This window comes from Coregonus lavaretus (genome assembly GCF_964263955.1).
Source record: "Coregonus lavaretus genome assembly, chromosome: 8".
NCBI classification, from domain to species: domain Eukaryota; kingdom Metazoa; phylum Chordata; class Actinopteri; order Salmoniformes; family Salmonidae; genus Coregonus; species Coregonus lavaretus.
In genome coordinates this window covers 26,907,487-26,934,439 of record NC_139995.1, presented here as the reverse complement: position 1 = coordinate 26,934,439, position 26,953 = coordinate 26,907,487, and the positions used below count along the sequence as shown (strand labels likewise).

General features: G+C 44.6%; 1 protein-coding gene across 1 annotated transcript in view; it reads right to left on the bottom strand.

The window, feature by feature from the left end:
• Positions 1 to 13,228: 13,228 nt before the first annotated feature.
• LOC311133700 (uncharacterized protein) overlaps positions 13,229 to 26,953 on the bottom strand; it is a gene marked incomplete at its 3' end in the record, with an annotated part of 26,220 nt that continues 12,495 nt past the window's right edge. Inside the window, exons 3-5 of the mRNA XM_084167236.1 lie at positions 23,793 to 23,930; positions 13,636 to 14,007; positions 13,229 to 13,485 (exon numbers count right to left, since the gene is read on the bottom strand). Of these exons, the coding sequence (XP_084023362.1) occupies positions 13,229 to 13,485; positions 13,636 to 14,007; positions 23,793 to 23,930 (767 nt within the window). The remainder of the gene's footprint in view (positions 13,486 to 13,635; positions 14,008 to 23,792; positions 23,931 to 26,953) is intronic.

Genomic DNA, 26,953 nt, shown 5'->3' with positions numbered 1-26,953 from the left:
GCCCCACCGGGACCCCACACACACAATTGTGTTCTTTACTGTATTCTAAAGAATATACTTTTGGTTTACATATGTTTATGGTTTTGTTGTATGCTACTGTATACAACAGTAATGTTTGGCCTAATAAATATGTTCTGTTTCTACATTGCATTGGTGTTTACAGTGAACTTGTTACCCCTCTCAGCAGATTGCGTTCACTGTAGAACATTGTATTGAAATGTAGATATAAGGCTATGAAAGATCAAAGAGCTTTAGATTTAGAACAACAGTGTTTACATGGTATATCCAAAAATTTACTATTATGAAAGAAGTGTTTGCCATTCGATGCAAATGCTTCATTCTGACATGTGTTTATGGCATTTTGAATGCAGTGTTACATTTTGAAGGAGATGTGAGGCATTTAGCATTTTGTGTGTGTGCAGTTTTGGGAATTGTGTGTAGTTTTGAAAAAAGGAGACATAGTTTTGAAAACGTGTGTAAGCAGTTAGAAAAAACTGTAAAAACAATTCAAAAACAGCTACCTACAGTAGAGCATGCTGGGAAAAAAGTGTATTTGATATTATAACTTTACTAGAAGTATTTGAGTTAAAAATCCCTTAGGGTTTAATGTGTGGTGGTGGTGGTGGTGGTGGTGGTGGGATGGATGCTAGCTGAAGGTTTGAAGGTGGGCTATGTGGCACAGGGGAGTGAGCTAGGGCTGAGATGTAAGCAGTCAGTCTGGAGTGAGTCTGGGGTGAGTCGGTTGGGGTTTGGGGGTACGGTATGAGACTTGTTGGAGGGGGTTTGAGGTGTGAGCATTCCCCCTCTCCCCTCGGAACCACGTTGTCAGGGTTACGAGTGGCCGGAGGGGCCTATAACGACGCCTATAAACCAGCGGGGTGCAGCGTCTCTGTTTCCCCCCTCTCTCTGTCTCCCCATTTCTCTCTCTCTCTCTCTCTCTCTCTCTCTCTCTCTCTCTCTCTCTCTCTCTCTCTCTCTCTCTCTCTCTCTCTCAATTCAATTCAAAGGGCTTTATTGGCATGGGAAAAAATGTTTACATTGCCAAAGCAAGTGAAATCGATAATAAACTAAATTTAAATAAACAATCAAAAATGAATAGTAAACATTACACTCACAAGTTTCAAAGGAATAGACACATTTGAAATGTATCTCTCTCTCTCTCTCTCTCTCTCTCTCTCTCTCTCTCTCTCTCTCTCTCTCTCTCTCTCTCTCTCTCTCTCTATGAGCCTTAATGACAGTCACAGCAGTAGCTAAACAGGAGGAAAGACATTGAGACAACATCCCAAAATCTTTTAGCAAACGTTATTCTTCCGGCGTCTCCCACCCAGCTAGATCAAAGTGTAGCCCTAAGTGGAACTATCTGCTCCATGCACCTCCCCTGTCTGCAACAGAATTTCTGAGCGAGAGAGGGAGACCTGAGTGCCAACTGTTTTGACTGTGTGTGTGTGTGTGTGTGTGTGTGTGTACTGAATGTAAGTATGGCAGTTAAATTATCATAAATAAGGACTCCTCCATCCAAATTTTCGTCTTTTAATTATTTTCTCCCCATCTCATGTTTGATGAAGTAAAAGCAGATGGGATGGATAGGGCATTTAATTACCCTGCACTGATGCTGCCTCACAACCAACAGACAGGGGAGGACCCCCCCCCTTCACTCACTCACAGACACATGCACGCACACACACTAACAATATAGAGTAAGAGTTGCGGTTCGGTTGTGTGGTAAAATGGTCTAATATGGTGATGGCCCATGCAGCGCCTCTTCTCCCTCAGGAGGCTGAAACCATTTGACATGGTTCCTCAGATCCTCAGGAACTTTTACAGCTGCACCATCGAGAGCATTCTGACTGGTTGCAGCACCGTCTGGTATGGCAACTGTACCGCCCTCGACCAGAAGGCTCTACATAGGGTGGGGCGGACGGCCAAGCGCATCACTAGGGGTGAGCTCCCAGCCATCCAGGAAGTACATGCCAGGCGGTGTCTGAGAAAGGCCCGAAAAATTGCCAAAGACTCCAGCACCCGATACATGGACTGTTCTCCATGCTCCCGTCCAGCAGACGTAACAAGTGCGTCAAGGCTCAGTCCAACAGACTCCTAAACAGCTTCAAATGAAATCAAATTAAATGTATTTGTCACATGCGTGGAATACCGTGAAATGCTTAATTACTAAATGGCTAACAACTACTGCTCTCCCTCTCCCACAGACTATCCACACTGACTCTATGCCCCATCCACAGGGCTCTACCCACATAGACACACACACCTTCACTGTCACTCTTACTCACACACACATACTCACATACGCACACTCACACACACTCATTACTGATGCCACACATTTACACCCACACACAAACCCTCTGAATGGCAGACATACACAATCCATGTCTCAATTGTCTCAAGCCTTAAAAATCCTACTTTAACCTCTACACTGATTGAAGTGGATTTAACAAGTGACATCAATAAGGGATCATAGCTTTCACCTGGATTCACCTGGTCAGTCTATGTCATGGAAAGAGCAGGTGTCCCTAATATGTTTCCTAATGTTTTGTACATTCAGTGTACATTTAAACAGGAGTAATAGTGACCAGTAGCAGGATGCATAGATAGCTACAAATGGGTAATGGCAATCAATAATCAATGAACAGCAGCGTAATGGAGTAGTACATCTAATCAGTAATTATTTTAGCAGAAGCGTAGGTGTGAGGGTGTGTGTGTGTGGGTGGGGGGTAAATGTGTGGCATCAATAATGAGTGTGCATATGTGAGTATGTGTGTGTGAGTAAGAGTGACAGTGAAGGTGTGTGTGTCTATGTGGGTAGAGCCCTGTGGATGGGCATAGAATCAGTGTGGATGGTCTGTGGGAGAGGGAGAGCAGTAGTTAGCCATTTAGTAAGTAAGCATTTCACGGTAAAGTCTACACCTGTTGTATTCGGCGCATGTCATTGAAGTGGATTTAACAAGTGACATCAATTAGGGATCATAGCTTTCACCTGGATTCACCTGGTCAGTCTATGTCATGGTAAGAGCAGGTGTTCCTAATGTTTTGTACACTTGTGTATATGGCAAGGTAAACGTTCCTGGATAAAAATAACAAAATTGCAAAGATGGAAAGACGTAGGAGGACTATCCGTACCAAACTTTAAATTGTATTTCCGGGCACTAACATTTCATCCCATCCTAAAGTGGTTTAGACATGATTCTTCTGCTCCCTGGCTGAGTATAGAGATACATTATTTATGTCCTATTGACCTGGAAGAAGTGGTCTTCACTGATATATCCCTTAAACAATGTAAACTACGCTTTGGTCCTATTATTGCTCACAAACTTTCTATTTGGCACAAAATTGAAAAACAATGTACCCTTGCCGATATCATGGACAGTAATGGTTTGAGAACAGGTCCCCTGTAGCTCAGTTGGTAGAGCATGGCGCTTGCAACGCCAGGGTTGTGGGTTCGTTTCCCACGGGGGGACAGTATGAAAAATGTATGCACTCACTAACTGTAAGTCGCTCTGGATAAGAGTGTCTGCTAAATGACTAATATGTAAATGTAACATTCCAAGATTACCAGGCAACACCTTTTTTTATTTATATTTTGGACGGAGACATTTTGGGGTGGGGGGAATGGGATGGGAAGTTGGTGGTGTAGGCCCACCTCTTTCTTTTTCTTTGCATACCAATTTTACTATTACAAAATCATTTTTGATCAATATGATCATTTCTCTGATATTGTACCTGTAAACCTCCAACAAAAAATTACAAAACAAATAAAAACGTGGTAAAAAAAATACAGAAATAAAGACATGGTTCCACATCAGACATGGTTCCACAGTAGATATGGTTCCACAGTAGACATGGTTCCACAGTAGACATGGTTCCACATCAGACATGGTTCCACATCAGACATGGTTCCACAGTAGACATGGTTCCACATCAGACATGGTTCCACAGTAGACATGGTTCCACAGTAGACATGGTTCCACATCAGACATGGTTCCACAGTAGACATGGTTCTACAGTAGACATGGTTCCACATCAGAGCGACTTACAGGTAGTGAGTGCATACATTACTATAATTTTTTATTTGTTTATTTTTCATACTGGCCCCCCGTGGGAATCAAACCCACAACCCTGGCATTGCAAACGCCATGCTCGGCCATTCCCTCCCCTACCCTGGACGACGCTGGGCCAATTGTGCGCCGCCCTATGGGTCTCCCGGTCGCGGCCGGCTACGACAGAGCCTGGATACGAACCAGGATCTCTAGTGGCACAGCTAGCACTGTGATGCAGTGCCTTAGACATGGTTCCACATCAGACATGGTTCCACAGTAGACATGGTTCCACAGCAGACATGGTTCCACAGCAGACATGGTTCCACATCAGACATGGTTCCACATCAGACATGGTTCCACATCAGACATGGTTCCTGTTGTTTACATCAAACATCCAACAACCATCTGTGCTCAGTCCACACATATACACCATCATATACTGTACCATCTGGCATGCATTGATGCACATACTGTAACTCTTTCTTGCGCTCTCCATTTCTCTCTTACTTTGTGTGAGTTTTTGTGTGAGTGTTTGTGTGCGTGCGCATGTGTGTGTGTTCTATAATACTGGTGTGGTTTGGATACAAGGTTTAGTGGGAGAGCAGTAAGGCAACATCTCTCTCTCTCTCTCGCTCGCTCTCTCGCTCTCTCTTTCTCTCATGTGGCTACAACATTTTTTTCTTTGTGGGGACAGTCTGGCACAAGTCCCACAACTCACTGACTCACCCAGCCACTAAGAAACAGATCTGCCTGCATCGCAACAATCAGTCTGTGTGTGCGTGAGTGCATGCTTGAGTGCGTGTGTGCGTGTCTTCTGCCCACAATCAATTAGTTCCACATAGTGGGGATTTTAAAGTCTCTGTGCCTCAGATAGAGAGCCAATAGTTATAGAGAATATTCAGTTCCATATGAAAAGAACAGCAACATCTGCCAACAAATTTAAAAACAGAAAAGCACTTTAAGAGTCAGAGGAAATGTCAAGGCATTTCTAGAAAGTGAAATAAATAGTTTAATATTCTACCATCCGCTTTAGCCAGTGTTTGAAGTGGAATGAAAAAGTGTCATGGTCTATTCTAGAAAAGCTGCTGGTACTCAAGCCGTCTCTTCTCTCTAACTTTTCGACAACTATTCACTGTGAAAATACAGTATGATTTTCACACACATGGATAAATATAATCTGCTGGCTCCTATGCTCTCTACTTTCTAAGTATATACAGCAGACAGAGAAATGGTTGAAAAAAAGAGCTTTGTCTGATGAAAAGCATAGATTTCAATACATCAATCCATTCCACGACTGATGCGAACCTGATTACAATGCCATAAAGGCCCTCTGTACTGCGAGCACTTCACGCTAAACCCTCTACATGCACACCAAGCAGAAGGTTATGTGATGTGTTGTTTTACAAAGCACAGTGTCACTACAGTGTCTAACCGTATTGTATGTATGTGCTCTCTGGCCATTGTTGCATTCCATTGACCTGCACATTAATAAAACACAGTATATCCTTTGCACTGCATCTCCCTGACTCCTGGAGAAAAAGGGAGAGCTGAATTTACAGAAGCCAAAAGCGAGTCACTCTTCATGTCAGGAGTATTAATTTATGATTTTCATCACAGCCTGTGACCCTGTCACCTCTATTAAAATGCAGCTTTTGTAATTTCATGGTTAATATTCAATAGCCACTTGTCCCCTAGAGGGGGTGTATGTCGTGCGTGTTTTCGTGTGTGTGTGTGCGTATGTGTGCGTGCCTGTGTACTAGGAAAGGGAAATGGGGGTCGTCACCAGAAAGGCTTCCTCCAAAAGAGTTGCAGATGTCCAGAGATGTTCTCTCTCTCGCTCTCTCTCCTCCTCCTCCTCACTGAGTATCTGAGCCCCAGTGTTGAATGGTCTCTCTGTGTGACCTGTAGGGGTGGCCTCCAGTGCTGCCTGTGGCCCGAGGCCAGACACTTACACACTGGCCTCGCTATCTCTGACCTCTACACACTGTGGGATGGACAGGCTGGGGAACTGACCTCTCAGCCACACATACTGTACACCGTACACACACAACACTCTTTACGTCTATTCACATCTGTGATTATCTATGTGGGTATAGTATACAGAGAGGGGGAGTGAGTAGGTGGGAGAGAGAGAGAGAGTGTCTGAGAGAGAAGCATGAGAGAGGGGGATAGAACGAGTGGAGAGAAAGCGAGGGGGGAGATCTCAAACAGAAAAAAGTCCCAGTGTTTCTCCACACATTGATGCATTGGCCCAAACAGGCATTCCTGTTCAACGACTTTGGCAGACCTTTAAAAAACATATTAAAGTGCTCTGTTCTGCATGAGCCCAGTTGTTGCTCTGTTTTCTCTACTAAGACAAGGAAGGGAGGTGTACAGAACTGTGCAAAGACATGGTTATGGGGAAAACAGGGAGAATAGATATGATATGAGGACATACTGTATCTGGACCATCAGAAAAGTGCTACCCAATATTGTAGTGCATGTACAGCTATAGATACTCAACAAACTGGTAAAAATCAGCAGATTTACTGGCCTATTAAAATTACACAATACTGTTTCAGTCATATACAGTATATTCCTGATTGGTTTCATTATTCCTGTGTCTGTTTTAAGGAGAATTCAGTCTGTTCAGAGCAGAGCCATTTAAGCACTGAGAGCCTTCACTGCACATCAACACCATCTGCTCTGTGTACAGGAGGCACCACCTCACACCGTCAATCAGAGAAAAACAGCTAAAAGTAGTCTTTGTTACTTTGGATGAGCACTTGTTGGACATAATAGTAGCAACATAGAGGGCATCCATACCTGATAAAAAAATAGGCACCATGGGTCACTTCTTACACAGTCATTTTATTACACATGGCACTGGGTAAACACTACACACATGTATTGGACATAATGATTGAATTGACTGCTTTCACCAGAGCAGGCTAACATTTTTATATCCATGAGATGTTTGAAGGCACATTTGATAAAATGTCAAAAAAGTTAAGAGAGATTGCACTGGAAATGTACTGTTAGGGAATGCAGAAAGTCACCGTTCATCTGGGCATTATCAAGTTGATTTATTTTCCAGTTGTCTCCTAACTATTTGAGTATATACACCACAACTTGACTACATTAGGTACTGTTCCTGTTTGATTCAGGATGCATCCAAAACAACAAACATAATTATGGCTTCATCTATCTCTCAAATTCACACTTCTGATTTCCAGTTTTTTCCATGAAAAACCTCTACATTGTTAGGGCAACATTGATTGGATGTACAATATGACGACGCATCTCTCTATACATAATTCATAATCAGGGATAAAATCTTAATGCAACAATTCAATCTTCCCTCAGTCACCGTGTAGAGGTACAGTAAAAGATAGATAGCCCTCTTATGAGAGATTCCTAGTATTCCAAGTAAGGCATGTCTTTCATTAGCAGGTACACCCAGTAAAACAAGTCTACATGCCCTTGGAATCAATCAAGCAAGATGCTAGTTTTATAAGCCAAACGATACCCTAAAACCAAGCTGAAAACCTTCTACAGAATATAGGATCCATAGATAAATATTTATCTACAACAAACCTGACGTAGCAGGCGTAAAATAAATGCCTGAAACTAGATCCCCTACATACTGGTCTTGATGAGAAGAAGAAAACGTTATGTTCTGCACTGTTCAACCAATCCAGTAAATGTGGAGGAGGAGTTAAGATGGAAAGTCGCCTTGTTAACGTCCAAAAGTGGAATTAGTATCACAGGCTCTCTTTCCATTTTCCCTGAAAACCGGAACATCTGGTTGTTTGGGACTCGGCAGAGGCTAAGCTACAAAAAATAATTTCTTTGTTATGAGAGGACCCACACAGTTTAGCGAGGTCATGTGAGGATCCACAGGGTATTCAATATAAACACATGATTTTAAAAAGTACATATCTTATCAGTTGCTGGGCAGAAAGGGGTATGTGTTGGAGTGTTTGAGTTTGCAGGACCTATTATATATCATATAACTAATATACGTACCATTCAAAATACTTAGCATAATATCCCCAGATATTTAAGTCTGGGAATAAAATTACATTTTGAACAACTACTGCTTTACAAGTAGAGAGGTTGGAACCCGATAACATAGAAATGTGATTTTCACATTGGAAGAGAAATGCAAATATCTCAACTAAAATCTACACTAAATAAAATTGATTAATATAATTTTTGTAGCGAGGAGAGACAATCCAGGCCTGGAGTAAAGCGGAGGCCTTCCGTTCACAGACAGTACAAGAGAATGACAGATATCAGGTAAAGGCATTGAAAGTTTGAATGATCTCTTCCAGTCTATCTGTTAGTAACGATCTGAAATGTGTTTACAGCAAAAAATAGAAATCATTAAAATATATCCAGACAGTATGGTTAAGATTAAAAAGAAAATCGCAGAAAGAGGAAAGCCTTTAGAGAAAGAGCTCTCCTTTCACATGTTTGAGTAAGATGGAGGATGTGTCCATTACTAGGTCTGTCTACAACGCGCCTAAAAGTCAAGGTCAAACACTGGACTCTACCGTAGTGACCAGTGGTCTTCACTCCTGATCTTCGAGAGTCAAAGGGTGTTCAGACTTTCGTTCAAACCTAGCACTAACCCACCTGATTCAAATCATCAACTAACAATCAATATCTTGATTAGCTGAATTAGGTGTGCTAATGCTGGGCTATGGAACAAAATGTCTGTAGCATTGTTGACCCATTTCCATTGGTTTGTAGCTGAGCCCAGTCCCAGCAACTCTGACAGGACAACCGCAGTAGACAGACCCTCCACATGGACTGTGCACTTTGAGAAATAAATGGTTAGCACTAAAACTGGAAGACTTTAACCTTGCCAAGGACAAACTAGGGTGCTGCTCAGATCTGAGCGACCATTTCCCCATTACTCTGCAGTCTTATCTTCAGAAACACTAAAATCCTGTTAAATGGAGCCATTTTCTCATTTGCTGCGAGGTCATTCTCATGCATGGAGAGATCCAGTCATTGTGCTGCTGAGACTCTGGAGACACATGGGGTTCTGCTGTAATAAGAGATGGCTCATTGAGGGTCCAAAAGAACAGTCCAGAGAGAGAAGCCACCCAGAACCATTGCTGGAGCACAGCGACCGTACAGTAGAAAAACTAGAGCCTGACTGATAAATCAGTCGACCGATATTAGCCTTTCACAGAAATATTTGTATCGGTCTTTATTCCACAGATAAAGCGCAGATATTATATACATAGAATAAACAAATACGTCTGCTCATTTGTGGTCATTCTTTTAAATGTTCAATGGTTGTAGGCATGGTGGTTTGACGGTGAGTAGCATGCCACAGCCAATGTATTTGAATAAGTAAATAATCAAAAGTACACTTCACCAAGCAAGCAGCCCTGTCTTAATCACATTCTCACTTAGTTAACGTTAGCTTAGCTATCTAGCCAGCAAGGTAGTTAGCTTTGCTAGCTAGCTAGCAATCTGTGCTACTTATGTGCAACACTGGACTGGAGCCAAAGGGAACAATCATTATTATTATTTTTACTTTCTCCTTAATTTGGTGATATCCAATTGGTAGTTACAGTCTTGTCCCATCGCTGCAACTCCCTTACGGACTCGGGAGATGCGAAGGTCGAGAGCCATGCATCCTCCGAAACACGACCCTGCCAAGCCACACTGCTTCTTGACACACTGCTCGCTTAACCCGGAAGCCAGCCACACCAATGTGTCGGAGGAAACACCGTCCAGCTGGCGACCAAAGTCAGCTTGCAGGCGCCCGGCCTGCCACAAGGAGTCACTAGAGCGTGATGGGACAAGGAAATCCCGGCCGGCCAAACCCTACCCTAACCCGGACGACGCTGGGCCAATTGTGCGCCGCCTCATGGGTCTCCCGGTCACGGCCAGCTGTGACACAGCCTGGGCTCGAACCCGGGTCTGTAGTGACGCCTTAGACCGGGCCTATTATATTAGCTAGTGGGCTTATTAAGTTTGTTTTACGAAATATGCACTCTGCAAAAAGCATGACATTTGGCGCAGATATAGCTAGGCCAGGCCATGTGCTTGCATTCATGATGAGATAAGTAGCTAACTTTAGCTAGCTGGCTAAATGAGAATGTGTGACTAAAACTAGTGCGGCTAGCATTTGCCTGCTTAAATATTTTTAATCATCAGCACATGCCATTTGCAGTTGAAATTTATAGCCAATATATTGTATTGAATAACAGTGATGTACATATGGTTTCTGTAAGAAAACATTGTCGTAATGAACAGCTAGCTTGTGCTTGTCATATCATACTCTCATTGCAAGTTTGCCATAAAGTGTTTGTTTACATGACCTTTGACTGTTGTAGACACTGTAGTAAATCTACTCAAGACAAATGCTGACGCTGACACCTAGCGGTGACATTACAAATGGCAAGTTACTGCATTTCAATGCTTATTTGTGAATTTATGAACAGTGCAGTTTTAGATTTACTTTAGGACTAAGTTTAATTAATTCAGACAGCCACCCCTTGTGGTGGTTTAGCACAAACACTTTTGCATTCTTCTTATGCACTACCATTGATAGGTACAACTTAAAGATTTGTCTAAGAAGGTAAACTAAACAAGTTACTGTCGTATTTATAGAGGATATAGTTGCTTTTTTGTGGATATCCTGTAAACCACAAATAAAATGTAATTAAATAATTCATTTTAATATTTTGTTAAGAAATGATTATTTAGAGTATCTTTTAATCCTTTTTTCTCACAATTTGTGTAAAAAAGTATGTTTTTCATTCCACCTCTAAAAACAATATATAGGCAGATATATCAGTAAATCGGTGACTTTTGCCTCCCTAAAATCGGTATCAGACCCAAAACTCCCATATCGGTCAGGCTCTAAGCAAAACATCTGCATAGCAATGGATCATAACTAGGGAGATATCCATAGTCCTCCTTAGCAAACCGACAAGCAACACAGAGGAGGTGAGCAGGAGAAGCCAAAGAGTAATCCCTGTCCTTTGATTGGTCAACTCCAACGGATTGTCCACAACATTGACCAATGTCAGCGCTCGACCTTGGTCAAAGCCAATGATACAGTATGTCCTTACATTGACAACTCTCAATATGTCCTCAAAATTGGCCAATGATCCTGCCCCTCCACTGCCCTCTCTACTGAGCCAGAGAGGAAGAGGCGAAGTGAGAGGGTCCACTCCCGTCAAAATCTGTCCACGTGGGAATAAAGCGATAAGCAGACCGCCTGCCTTTGGGACAACGACTCCCATTGTTGGGCGGAGACAAGACCATCTCGTCATTATATACAGTATCTCTGACTGAGCCTGGGCTGTGTCAGTGTGTGATATATATATATATATATATACACACTACCAGTCAAAAGTTTGGACACACCTACTCATTCAAGGGTTTTTCTTTATTTTTACTATTTTTTACATTGTAGGATAATAGTGAAGACATCAAAACTATGAAATAACACATATGGAATCATGTAGTAACCAAAAAAGTGTTACACAAATCAAAATATATTGGAGATTTTTCAAATATCCACCCTTTGCCTTGATGACAGCTTTGCACACTATTGGCATTCTCTCAACCAGCTTCATGAGATAGTCACCTGGAATGCATTTCAATTAACAGGTGTACCTTCTTAAAATTGTATTTGTGGAATTTCTTTCCTTCTTGACATTTTAATGCATTTGAGCCAATCAGTTGTGGTCTGACAAGGTAGGGGGAGTATACAGAAGATCGCAGCCGGCCGCGACCGGGAGACTCATGGGCGGCGCACAATTGGCCCAGCGTCGTCCAGGGTAGGGGAGGGAATGGCCGGCAGGGATGTAGCTCCGTTGATAGAGCATGGCGTTTGCAACGCCAGGGTTGTGGGTTTGATTCCCACGGGGGGCCAGTATAAAAAAATATGTATTCACTAACTGTAAGTCGCTCTGGATAAGAGCGTCTGCTAAATGACTAAAATGTAAATGTAAATGTAAATAGCCCTATTTGGTAAAAGACCAAGTCCGTATTATGGCAAGAACAGCTCAAATAGGCAAAGAGAAACAACAGTCCATCATTACTTTAAGACATGAAGGTCAGTCAATACGGAAACTTTCAAGAACTTTTAAAGTTTCTTCAAGTGCAGTCGCAAAAACCATCAAGCGATATGATGAAACTGGCTCTCATGAGGACCGCCACAGGAATGGAAGACCCAGAGTTACCTCTGCAGCAGAGGATAAGTTCATTAGAGTTATCAGCCTCAATAATTGCAGCCCAAATAAATGTTTCACAGAGTTCAAGTAACAGACACATCTCAACATCAACTGTTCAGAGGAGACTGTGTGAATCAGGCCTTCATGGTCGAATTGCTGCAAAGAAACTACTACTAAAGGAAACCAATAATAAGAAGAGACCTGCTTGGGCCAAGAAACACGAGCAATAGACATTAGACCGGTGGAAATGTGTCCTTTGGTCTGGAGTCCAAATTTGAGATTTTGGGTTCCAACCGACGTGTCTTTGTGAGACGCGGTGTGGGTGAAGGGATGATCTCTGCATGTGTATTTCCCACCGTAAAGCATGGAGGAGGAGGTGTTATGGAGTGGGGGTGCTTTGCTGGTGACACTGTCTGTGATTTATTTAGAATTCAAGGCACACTTAACCAGCATGGCTACCACAGCATTCTGCAGTGATACGCCATCCCATCTGGTTTGGGCTTAGTGTGAATATAATTTGTTTTTCAACAGGACAATGACCCAACACACCTCCAGGCTGTGTAATGGCTATTTTACCAAGAAGGAGAGAGACGGAGTGCTGCATCAGATGACCTGGCCTCCACAATCCCCCGACCTCAACCAAATTGAGATGGTTTGGGATGAGTTGGACCGCAGAGTGAAGGAAAAGCAGCCAACAAGTGCTCAGCATATGTGGGAAGACTGTTGGAAAAGCATTCCAGGTGAAGCTGGTTGAGAGAATGCCAAGAGTGTGCAAATCTGTCATCAAGGCAAAAGGTGGCTACTTTGAAGAATCTCAAATATAAAATATATTTTGATTTGTTTAACACTTTTTTGGTTACTACATGATTCCATATGTGTTATTTCATAGTTTTGATGTCTTCACTATTATTCTACAATGTAGAAGTAGGCGTGTCCAAACCTTTGACTGGTACTGTATATATAACCCTGTGTCGTTTGAAAGGCTCAGGAGGAGAAACAGAGGCCGCAGCACTCCATACAGATCTCCAGGCAGTCTGTAGACTCGCAGCAGGCGTCGATAATCCCACAGTCCATGTCACAAGGCAGTTCACAGTCGCCACACTCCTCGGAGGCACAGCAGCAGCAGAAACACGCCGAGTCATCCCCCGCACACGAACCACAGCTGGCACAGTCCAACACGATGTTACACAGAGTCAGGAACTCACAGAACAGACAGGCCAGGATACAGTGAACACAACAGTCTGAGGGAGAGAAGGGGAGTTATTCATATTTATTTTAACTGATAGTTGATTACAATGCATACTGTTTTGAGAAGAGTGAGAGAGGGAAGAGAGAGAGAAGGAGAGGTGGGGTACTACAGTGAGATGGACTGTAGGTAGGTAGCTTCTCACCATCCTGTGCCTCTGTAGGTATCTGGGAGCTGTTGCTCTTGGAGGAGCTCTTGCTCCTCTGAGAGGTGATGGAGGGGTTGGACTGGAGCTTCTTAGGGTTCTTCATCCCCGATGAGGAAGACGAGGAGGAGGAAGAGGCCGCCCTGGGGAGGGAGCCGGGGGCCGGCTGATCATGGGAGCCTCCGTTCCTCACTCCATTGGGGTGAGAGGCGTGTGTGTGCGGGTGGTGTGTGTGAGGTGTGTGTGTGCAGTGCGGGCCGTGTGTGTGCGGGGTGTGTATGTGGTGCTTGGCTCCGTTGCGTAGCTGGCTGGTGGGCTGGGTTAGGCAAGGCTGGGTGGGATGTATAGGGGTGGATCGAGCCTGGGGTTGACCTGAAGACAGGAACAAAGAAAGAGAAGAAAAACATTTAGAATAGTTGCTTTCATTGTAACCATGGGACACATTGGAATCATAGTCATTGATACAGCATGCCCCAATGGCTCCTGGGAAGGGCCGTGTGTACTGTGCTGACTTCCGACCCTGCTCATCTAGACTCTTACACAACAACCCCCAGACACTCTCCTCCTCGCCTCTTTTTCTCCTCTCTTCTTCTCCCCTCCTCTCCTCTCTCCTCTTGTCCTGTCCTCCCCTCTCACTGCCATGGCTGAAACAAGAACACGTTGGTGGGAGAAACTTGTCTTGGACAACACATCATTTCAGGTAATCCCCTTAAGAAATAGGCCTAAACTTGGGCCAACTCAATCCAGTTTGGCCAACTCAAGAATCTATTAAAATAATTTACCAAGGACAATTGGTGCTTCATGGTCTACTAATGCCAGTTGCACATTGCTAGGTGCACCATACATTAATATGTAACTTGTGACTATGATGCGTATATAGTTGCTAGTTTTAGGGTTTTGATTTATGTGGACAGAGGGGCTGAAATGGCCTGGTTCTCTCTCCTCAGTCTGAAATGTAGGCTACAGACATGCACATTTACGCACACACACACACACACACACACACACACACACACACACACACACACACACACACACACACACACGCCTCAGCCCAGGCCCAGTGTGTGTTTACAGCCTACAAAACCTCTACTGTTCCTCCTCTAAGTCAGACCAGGGTTGATCTTGGCTGGCCAACATGCACCTCTCCGTATATTTTACTCTGAGCACCACCAAATACTAATTACACTGAGAGAAAGAACAACGCAGTGAAAAGCACACCTCCTCTGCCAAACCAAACAGACGCCCTGAAAAAGAGAGAGGGCTAAAATGGAACCATGGTTTTTATATATTATGATAATACTTAATACCATCCTATCGAGGTCCTAAATATTTTCTAGACCTGAACGTACAGATGGAGAGAGGTGTGACATCACAGGGTAGAATACCACTGCAGGATGTCCAGAGAGAAACACACACACACCGGGGGCTGAGATGCAGTGAAACAACATTAATCGTTCAGAGACAGATAACCCTTCTTAGACTGTTGTGATTGGCCCATGGCCGGGGTCACACAACCAATCGAGTGTGATTTAAGATTCAGCGTTTTCTAAACCCACTCCAGATGTCTGGCAATGCACGGGGTAGTGGTGTGTGTGTGTGTGTGTGTGTATGTGTGTGTGTGTGTGTGTGTGCGCGTGGGGGCAGTCAGAGGGATACTTCTGAAGTATGTCAAAAGTCAATACCTGCTCGGCTGCATTATGTCTCCTTTCTTTCCCTCTTCCCCTCTCTTTTTGTCTCACTCTCTCTCTTTCCCCCGGTCTCTAACTTGAACCATTCTCACATTTTCAAAGATACAGTACAATGCAGTGTAGTACAGTACAATACAGTATAGGGGTTTGGTTCTGTCGAGAGGAGAAGAGAGAGAGAACGCACGATTACAGAGACACAATCGCAGCCACCAACCCTAATCAGAGTCAGTTTTAGTGAAACCACACAGAGCGAAGCCAGGCCTATACCCCACATCTCTCTGCTAGTCATTCTCTTTGTGGCATAGTGAAATGAGGTACATGTCTGGTTAACAGAGCATTCCTTTGGTTGGTAAAGACAACATCAGCAGGAATACAATATTGTTTGTTTACTGAATTCCATAGGATAAAAAAAAAAATGATTGCTGGAAATGGAGAGAGAGGGGTAACATCAAACTGGACAGAGAGAGTGAAAATGGTGTTTGGATTTATTTAGAGTGGTATGAGAGTTAATTCACCCTTTGCATGTGTGTGTCAGTCGGTTTGGAGGGGGTGGTTGTGTGTATGTGTGTGTGTGTGTGTGTGTGTGTGTGTGTGTGTGTGTGTGTGTGTGTGTGTGTGTGTGTGTGTGTGTGTGTGTGTGTGTGTGTGTGTGTGTGTGTGTGTGTGTGCGGGGTCAGTAAAAAGCATGGGCATCTGGCAGACAGCAAGACAGACAGACAGACAGACTGAGTTTCAGAGGAGTCATGACTGCGTAGACACGCAAACACACACACACAGTGAGAATGAACTCTGTGCAGACTGCGAGTGAGAGAGAGAAAGAGAGAGAGCGAGAGAGAGTGTGTGTGTTTCTGTTCGTGAGATAGAGAGGCAGATGAGAGTGCGTGTGTGTGAGGGATGGTGAGAGAGATCCGCTCTACGGATATACACCCCTTAGCTTTGGCTCTTGTCTATTTTGGTTCAGGAGTGATGTATGGGCGTGCCACACATAAACACAATGATTCAGCAGTTCATAGTTCAAAATAAGAACAAATAAAGAACTAAATGACTGTGGGCTTAACATAATGAGACTGGCACACCACAGAATGAAGGAGAAGAGAGGGGGAGGAAGAACAGAGAGAGGGAGAAGTGGGGTGAGAGTCAGGTGAGGAGACATTTTACTGTGCAAAAGTGTAGGACCAGCCTAGGCCTGAAAGTGCAAGAATGTGTGCAAAAGAGAAAGTTTGTGTGTGAAAGAGACAGACAGATAAAGAGAGCTGAGAGAGAGAGCACGAGAGAGAGAGAGAGAGAGCTGAGAGAGAGAGAGGCAGAGGAGAGTGTGTATGTGTTCACAAAATGGGACAAACACCAAATTGAGACTCTGCATGCAGAATTCTGTAAAAATGTCCTCCGTGTACAACGAAAAACACCAAATAATGCATGCAGAGCAGAATTAGGCCGATACCCGCTAATTATCAAAATCCAGAAAAGAGCCGTTAAATTCTATAACCACTTAAAAGGAAGCGATTCCCAAACCTTCCATAACAAAGCCATCACCTACAGAGAGATTAACTTGGAGAAGAGTCCCCTAAGCAAGCAGGTCCTGGGACTCTGTTCACAAACACAAACAGACCCCACAGAGCCCCAGGACAACAACAACAACACAATTAGACCCAACCAAATTATGAGAAAACAAAAAGAGAATTACTTGACACATGGGAAAGAATTTACAAAAAAAACTGAGCAAACTAGAATGCTATTTGGCCCTACACAGAGAGTACACAGTGGCAGAATACCTGACCACTGTGACTGACCCAAACTTAAGGAAAGCTTTGACTATGTACAGACTCAGAGAGCATAGCCTTGCTATTGAGAAAGGCCGCCATAGGCAGACCTGGCTCTCAAGAGAAGACAGGCTATGTGCACACTGCCCCCAAAATGAGGTGGAAACTGAGCTGCACTTCCTAACCTGCCAAATGTATGACCATATTAGAGACACATGTTTCCCTCAGATTACACAGATCCACAAAGAATTAGAAAACAAACCTAATTTTGATAAACTCCCTTATCTACTGGGTGAAAAACCACAGTGTGCCATCACAGCAGCAAGATTTGTGACCTGTTGCCACAAGAAAAGGGCAACCAGTGAAGAACAAACACCATTGTAAATACAACCCATATTTATGTTTATTTATTTTCCCATTTGTACTTTAACTATTTGCACATTGTTACAACACTGTATATATACATAATATGACTTTTGAAATGTCTTTATTCTTTTGACACTTCTGAGTGTAATGTTTACTGTTAATTTTTAGTGTTTATTTCACTTTTGTTTACTATCTACTTCACTTGCTTTGGCAATGTTAACATGCCAATAAAGCCATTGAATTGAATTGAGAGAGAGAGAGAGAGAGAGAGAGAGAGAGAGAGAGAGAGAGAGAGAGAGAGAGAGAGAGAGAGAGAGAGAGAGAGAGAGAGAGAGAGAGAGAGAGAGAGAGAGAGAGAGAGAGAGAGAGAGAGAGAGAGAGAGAGAGAGAGAGAGAGAGAGAGAGAGAGAGAGAGAGAGAGAGAGAGGTCAAGTGTTGGCCCAGCCTGTTGCCTGTAGCGATGGGAGTGTGGTATGTCTGGCTTGAGAGAGTGTGACTCACAGTCGGCTGACAGCTCACCCCCCCCCCCCCCCCCCCCACCTTCTCTCTCCCTAAATCCCTCCATCCGCTCACCTCCCATTACCCTACAGACAGCCAACCTCCCTTCTCACCTCCTCCCCCTCTCTCTAAATCCCTCTCCTCCCACTACCTCCCTACCTCCCCTTCACCTCTCCTTCCGTCAGCCCCCTCCCAACACACTGGCCTCCAGCGAAAGGCTATGATTACTGCTGATCACTGCACTCCTCTACCTTTCCAACCTCCCTCCTCCCCTCTTCCTCACCTACCTATCTCTTTCCTCCCTGTTCCTCTACTCCCCCCCTCTCTCTCGCTCTCCCTCCCTCCCTCAGTGACTCAGCAGTCTGAGCAGTAGACAGTAAACAGAGTGCTGTTTGTGCCAACCTGCTCAGACCAGGCCATCTGAACTAGGTCCGAGCTGTGAGGGACCTGGACCATTGTGCTCCCTTCCTACATTAGAACAGGAACACCTGAGTGACACCCAGCACCTTGACCAGGGATCATAGCTAATCAGAACTAAGTGCTTTATAATGGTAGGTACTGTCACCTTGTCCTTCCACTGTCACCTCATTCACCTCTTTCATCACCAATGGGACTTGATGAGTACTGGGGGGTGGAGGGTAACCCACCAAAAACAATGTGACCCCATAATCCAATGTCTGATTCAGCTAATTTCAACACAAATCCATAGGGATGGGGAATCTAATCTCGGAATAGCAGTGTGGTATTCTTAAAGGGTGGTATTCTGAAGGAAGTGCAGCCTATTTCCCTATGTAGAGTGTTGGGAGTGGGAAACGAAGGCTGAGGGAGGCAGGATTAACACTGATTTAGGATAAAAGCTCTCCTTAACTGGGAGATTGGGATAAAAATAGGGAGTGATGGAAGGGGGAGAGAAGGAAGTGGGAAGAATGGGTCAGAGGTACATTTACATTTTAGTAGACACTCTTATCCAGAGCGACTTACAGTTAGTGAATACATTTTTTTTTTTATACTGGCCCCCCGTGGGAATCAAACCAACAACCCTGGCGTTGCAAACACCATGCTCTATCAACTGAGCTACATCCCTGCCGGCCATTCCCTCCCCTACCCTGGACGACGCTGGGCCAATTGTGCGCCGCCCATGAGTCTCCCGGTCGCGGCCGGCTGCGACAGAGCCTGGATTCGAACCAGGATCTCTAGTGGCACAGTTAGCACTGCGATGCAGTGCCTTAGACCACTGCGCCACTCAGGAGTTCGAAGTTGGGGTTCACTGTCGGTGACAAATGGTATCCTGCAACACAGATGATGTACTCTTTCCAGGCCCTTTGTGTGTGTGCGTGTGTGTCACCATCAGGACTGAGGCCTCCAGGAGGAAGAGGAGGATGAGGAAGAGGAGAGATTCATCACAGACTGGTGTGTAATTAAAGGCACTGTGTCACGATCCTGTTACATTTCACATCGGCAACACTCTAACCCAGTTCACATCCCCTTTAATGATCCCAGCATCATACTGATCTCACCAAGCTGCCAACTCAGCCTTTCCATGGCAGTGTTGTGTGTGCGTGATTGTACGCCTTACAAAGCTAAAAACTAAATAGTTCACAAAATATTGCTCCATTTCAACTGTTATTAACTTGTCTGAATGGACCCTGTGGGTCCTTAACTCTCTGTGTTTCATTGTGGTGCCAGAGAAAGTGATTGAGAGAGTGTGACTGAGGGGTCTGACAGAGCACTGGACTCTGACTAACAGTGAGAGTGGTGGTGATGGTGGTCAGTGTAACAGGGTTGTCACTAGTTACCACAGCCACAATCTAAATTGGCTATATCGTAAATATTCATGAAAACAAAAATTAGCTTTTTATTTTTTTATTTAAGGTTAGGGTTAGTCATATGGTTAGCAGTGTGTTTAAGGTTAGGGTTAGTCATATGGTTAGCAGTGTGTTTAAGGTTAGGGTTAGTCATATGGTTAGCAGTGTGTTTAAGGTTAGGGTTAGTCATATGGTTAGCAGTGTGTTTAAGGTTAGGGTTAGTCATATGGTTAGCAGTGTGTTTAAGGTTAGGGTTAGTCATATGGTTAGCAGTGTGTTTAAGGTTAGGGTTAGTCATATGGTTAGCAGTGTGTTTAAGGTTCAAATCAGATTTTAAGAAGAGAAACTGTAGAAATAGGCAAGTTTTATTACTTTGTGGCTGTGGTAACTAGTGACGACCACCAGTAGGAGCAGGAGCAGACCTGAGGTTTGGATGGAAACAGAAGACCCCCAAAGTAGAGATCAGTCAGGAGTCAGACAGCCTTTCACCCAGTCACCAACCCCCAAACACACACCCCTCCTCCCCCATCTCTCTCTAGTATCCTTCTCTTACTCAGAACTGACAAATGACTAACAGAGCTTATTTTAAGACTCCCAGAAAAACAGGAGAGCCCATAGGAGAGATTTATCATGAGTTAGGAAAGTGTAACCAACACTCACTTATTCAGAGCTTCTTACTGGCAGTCTGTGTAGGACTGTGACGTAGGCTTAAGCCACTGACAGTGTCAATGACGTATGAGCGATGAGGCTGCTTTATTGAATCAATGTGCTAAAGAAACAGAAACACACTACTCAACTACCAAAGAGAATAGCATTCACATATGTGGCACAGCACACACAACAGCACACACACACACACGCTCTAACAGCTCTCTCTCACACACACAGACACCCGTTAACAGCTCTCTCTCACACACACAGACACCCGTTAACAGCTCTCTCTCACACACACAGACACCCGTTAACAGCTCTCTCTCACACACACAGACACCCGTTAACAGCTCTCTCTCACACACACAGACACCCGTTAACAGCTCTCTCTCACACACACAGACACCCGTTAACAGCTCTCTCTGCACATTGTTCTCAGACAGCTTGTCAGAGGCCCAGCGCCAGACACATGCTACAACCATGATGTCATCACTGCGAGCCAGAGCATCTGGGCTGCAGAATGCAATCTCGCTTCTGTTTTCATCCACACAAGTCATTTACATCATGACATCACCACGCACACACAAACCATAGTCATCTAGTAGCAGCAAGAGCCACTATTTCATATTTCCTAATCAGTGTACAGGCCATAGCCAAACTCTCTCTCTCTTTATTGCTGTAGTTGTAGCAGAGTGAGGGGGTCTATAAAGTTAGTCACAGTGTTCCTGTAGGGTGCTGATGATACAATAGTGTTCACAACTGTACGACTTCCAGACACACACACACACCCAAATGTATGCACACACTCACACACAAACATGCACACACAGTACGAGCCCCAGACACACACACACACACACACACACAAGCCATCTGCATCAAAAGAGAAAACCAGACGTAACAGCGGGAGGATGGGTGGAAGGGAGGAAAAGAGGATGGGAGGGAGGATGAGAGGGAGGGAGGAAGGTAGAGTTGGATGAAGTTGCTTGTAGATGCTGATCTAAGGTCCGTTTTGCATTGTCCCTTTAATGGTTAAGGTTGGGATTGGGGGAGGGAACGCTGTGCCTCCGGGCAACATTTAACTGGAGCAGGAGGAGGGTTGGAAGGACGTATGGGGATGGAGGGAGGGAGGTATAGGGGGGTGGAGGGAGGGAGGTATAGGGGGATGGAGGGAGGCATGGGGGATGGAGGGAGGGAGGTATAGGGGATGGAGGGAGGTATAGGGAATGGAGGGAGGGAGGTATAGGGGATTAAGGGAGGTATAGGGGGGTGGAGGGAGGGAGGTATAGGGAATGGAGGGAGGCATGGGGGATGGAGGGAGGGAGGTATAGGGGGATGGAGGGAGGTATAGGGAATGGAGGGAGGGAGGTATAGGGGATTAAGGGAGGTATAGGGAATGGAGGGAGGGAGGTATAGGGAATGGAGGGAGGCATGGGGGGTGGAGGGAGGGAGGTATAGGGAATGGAGGGAGGCATGGGGGATGGAGGGAGGGAGGTATAGGGGATGGAGGGAGGTATAGAGAATGGAGGGAGGGAGGTATAGGGGATGGAGGGAGGTATAGGGAATGGAGGGAGGGAGGTATAGGGAATGGAGGGAGGCATGGGGGATGGAGGGAGGGAGGTATAGGGGATGGAGGGAGGGAATGGAGGGAGGGAGGTATAGGGGATGGAGGGAGGGAGGTATAGGGAATGGAGGGAGGCATGGGGGATGGAGGGAGGGAGGTATAGGGGGATGGAGGGAGGTATGGGGGATGGAGGGAGGTATAGGGGATGGAGGGAGGGAGGTATAGGGGATGGAGGGAGGGAGGTATAGGGAATGGAGGGAGGGAGGTATAGAGAATGGAGGGAGGCATAGGTGGGATGGAGGGAGGTATGGGGGGATGGAGGGAGGTATGGGGGGGATGGGGGGATGAAGGGAGGTATAGGGGGGATGGAGGGAGGTATAGGGGGCGATGGAGGGAGATATAGGGGGGATGGAGGGAGGTATAGGAGATGGTCCCCTGTAGCTCAGTTGGTAGAGCATGGTGCTTGAAACGCCAGGGTTGTGGGTTCGTTTCCCACGGGGGGCCAGTATGAAAAATGTATGCACTCACTAACTGTAAATAACTCTGGATAAGAGCGTCTGCTAAATGACTACAATGTAAATGTTGTACATTTTGTCCGTAGTTGCATAACTCTTGCGGCAGTAGCACAGGGTATGGAGCTGCATTTATGGAGGACATAAAATAAAAGAGAGAATAATGTTGGATCCAGACCTAGACTAATACTAACACACACACACACACACACACACACACACACACACACACACACACACACACACGCCTGCACAGACGCACACACACAGAAACCTTTTTCATAAGGATTTCAACACTACCCACCCCAATTCACCCATAACCATAAACCCAGTCCCTCTCTTAGTATTACCCAATCTCTCTCTCTGACACAGCCTCTCAAATACACCATCATAAACAGATTCTGTAGTTATTTTGCGGTAACTCAGAAACCAAGAGTTACTGTCAGGAAGTAGCTCAGGTTGCTTTCCCGTACGCACCGAGGTGGAGGAGAGGAGAGGCCCCCTGACCTGACTGCAGTGTGATTATGTGTGTAGTGACCCCCATAATCCAAAACGTCTGACTATAAACTGTTAGCCCAGGGAAAGGTTTAACACTATTTGTACATCAACTATGATGATAACTCATACATCACTCATACATGGTTCAACCATCACACAGATGCCCAAGAGAATAAGGGGGAGAGACTGCCAAAAACTATACTGCCAGACTCACCTACGTTCAGTAGCCATAGCGACTCCCTAACAATCACAGTTACCACCAAACAGAGAGAAAATAGTCAAATGGAGGAGAGGAGAGAGGTGTTTCATTTGGCTGTAGCAAGTGGCGTGTTGCATGTAAACACGTGTTCTGCAGCAATTCGGAACCTAGCCCACTTAACTCCCTCTGTTGACAATTCAATTCAAAGGTAATAATAATAATAATAATATGCCATTTAGCAGACGCTTTTATCCAAAGCGACTTACAGTCATGCGTGCATACATTTTTGTGTATGGGTGGTCCCGGGGATCGAACCCACTACCTTGGCGTTTCAAGCGCCGTGCTCTACCAGCTGAGCTACAGAGGACCAAGGTGTATGTACGTGTGTATGTGAGCGTGTGTGTATGTATGTATGTATGTATGTGTGTATGTGACCGTGTACCTGACCTATTTCTTGGGGCTGTGTGTGTTCATTCAGGGTCAAGACAGTGTGACTCACAACACCAGGGCTCAGTAATGGAACCCAAACATTCAGTGTGTGTGTGTGTGTGTGTGTGTATGTGTGTGTGCGTGAGAGAGTGTGTACACATGTGCATACGTGTGTGTCTCTCACAGATAATGGTCTTGCTAGGTGTCGTCAGGTCCGGCTGTGAGAGACTGTTGTTGTTGTTGCCATTCTCCGCGTCTCCTAGCAACCCATCTGGTTTGAACTTTGGCCTTTCGATGAGGGGCTCCAGGCTCCCGTCCACATCTGGAGGCAACACACAGCGAGAGAGAGGAGCGACTGAGACAGAGGGACAGGACACACATTCATCTGGAGGTAACACACAGCGAGAGAGGGAGAGAGAGAGAGACAGGACACACACATTCACAAAACCTTTATGAAGACAACTTAAAAAAAGCTATAATCTGTTATACTTGAATTCTTCTGAAGTTATTGAATGTCTCCTCAAGTTGCTGAGAACAACTGAAACAGCAATATTTTGTCACTGACTGAAGCTGCTTTGTTTTGTCTTTGGTAGAGTTGCCAATGTACAGTACACTTAAGCCTTGTTCACACTGCAGGCCTTAATGCTCAAATCAGTTTTGTTTTTCCAATCCGTTTTGGTTTACTGACTGTCCAAACAAATCGGATTTGTGTGTTCAGACAGCAGTCATTTGCTGACATGGCTACTCTAGTTGTCATAGTAACAACGGGTGTGTGCGTGGTGGTGTAGGCTGATTGGTGGTGGTGCTCATGCTTCCTATCACTTAGAAGTTATGTAGCAATGTAAGGTGACAACAATGCCTGCCATGGACAAATTCACTAAATCATAGGGTAAGAACACTTTTAAAGCCTCAAAGGATAAGATGATCCAACTTTCAAAAAAAGTCGTTTTTGGCTAGCCACAGCAGACAACTAGACAGCTAGGTAGACGTTTTGCTTTCTAGCACATTCACTCATTTGTTTGTAAACGATTAACAAGTTACCACATGTTCTTGTCAAACTGCCAGAGTAGCTAGCAAGCAACAAGATATGCCAAATTTACATTTACATTTTAGTCATTTAGCAGAGGCTCTTACCCAGATCGACTTACAGGAGCAATTAGGGTTAAGTGCCTTGCTCAAGGGCACATCGACAGGTTTTTCACCTAGTTGGCTTAGGGATTCGAACCAGTGGCTTTTCGGTTACTGGCCCAACACTTTTAACCGCTAACAGTCTAAAAACCACTTGAAGGCAAATAAATCAGATTTGACCATTCAGACACAAGTCACATGGACAGGAATCAGATTGGTATCTGACTTCAAACCACCTACAAAGATGGTTTGAAATGTGGCTTGAAATATCCGATCCCATGTGCTTTTTGGCTGTTCAGACTGCAGGATAAAGAACAGCTTCTAATCGGATATGCAACAAAATGTGGATTTGTGTAACTTCAAACTGCCAATGTGAACACAGCTTAAGACTACCACGTATAACAAACAAACACATGGACAACTAGGCACCACAACTGACCAACTGAGCTAATTGATCAGTTCAGTGATTGCCTAAATTCAACACAACTGGTTTTCCAGGTTGGTTAAATCAAAAACATGAAGTGCCTCTGGCACTCCAGCACCAGGATTGCCTACGCCTGGTCTACTGCATGTCATTTCCAATCTCCAAGCTATTCACTGGATGGAACACAGACTGTAGAATTACTCATCTGGCTCAAACAGACTGTGAGTGAGAGCATAATTGTGTGAGGGAGCGTATGTGTATGTGTGTGTGTGTGTGTGTGTGTGTGTGTGTGCATCTGGAGACAGTAAAATCCAACCCGTTGGGACTGTTTAGGGGTATATGCGCATGCCTGTGAAACCTGCAGTGTTTGTGTGTGTTTGTGTATGTGAGGACACATACAATGCATTAAATGTATGTGAGTTTCCGTGTTTTATATGTGCTTACTGGAGCCAGGCGGTCTATGATGAAGCTGTAATTATGCAGGACTACACATACACGCCTCTGAGAGGTGCAGACTCATTCCTGGGCAAATGGGAGCCAGCTGGGTTTGATCTGCCATCCGACACACACACACACACACACACACACACACACACACACACACACACACACACACACACACACACACACACACACACACACACACTGTGAAATGCCTGAACCACCCCAGCCTGCTTCTTTACTCTAATCACTCTCCTTCTCTTCTTTATCCTGTCCTGTCTGGTCCCCCCCCCTCCCTTCTCACTTCGGTTTCTCACTCTCTCAACAAATAACAACAAAAAACTTTCTTCTGAAACTCGTCAGTCTATTCTTGTTCTGAGAAATTAAGGCTATTCCATGCGAGAAATTGCCAAGAAACTGAAGATCTCGTACAACACTGTGTACTACTCCCTTCACAGAACAGCGCAAACTGGCTCTAACCAGAATATAAAGAGGAGTGGGAGGCCCCGGTGCACAACTGAGGAAGAGGACAAATACATTAGAGTGTCTAGTTTGAGAAACAGACGCCTAACAGGTCCTCAACTGGCAGCTTCATTAAATAGTACCCGCAAAACACCAGTCTCAACATTAACAGTGAAGAGGCGACTCCGGGATGCTGACCTAGGCAGAGTTGCAAAGAAAAAGTCCAGTGTCCAGGGTTGGAAAGTAATAAAGGGAAATATATTTTAAAAACGGATATGTGTATATATATATATGTATGTATATGTATTTATATGTACATATGTGTATATGTATGTGTATGTATGTATATGTATATATATTATATTATATTATTATATACAGTGGGGAGAACAAGTATTTGATACACTGCCGATTTTGCAGGTTTTCCTACTTATAAAGCATGTAGAGGTCTGTAATTTTTATCATAGGTACACTTCAACTGTGAGAGACGGAATCTAAAACAAAAATCCAGAAAATCACATTGTATGATTTTTAAGTAATTAATTTGCATTTTATTGCATGACATAAGTATTTGATACATCAGAAAAGCAGAACTTAATATTTGCTACAGAAACCTTTGTTTGCAATTACAGAGATCATACGTTTCCTGTAGGTCTTGACCAGGTTTGCACACACTGCAGCAGGGATTTTGGCCCACTCCTCCTTACAGACCTTCTCCAGATCCTTCAGGTTTCGGGGCTGTCGCTGGGCAATACGGACTTTCAGCTCCCTCCAAAGATTTTCTATTGGGTTCAGGTCTGGAGACTGGCTAGGCCACTCCAGGACCTTGAGATGCTTCTTACGGAGCCACTTCTTAGTTGCCCTGGCTGTGTGTTTAGGGTCGTTGTCAT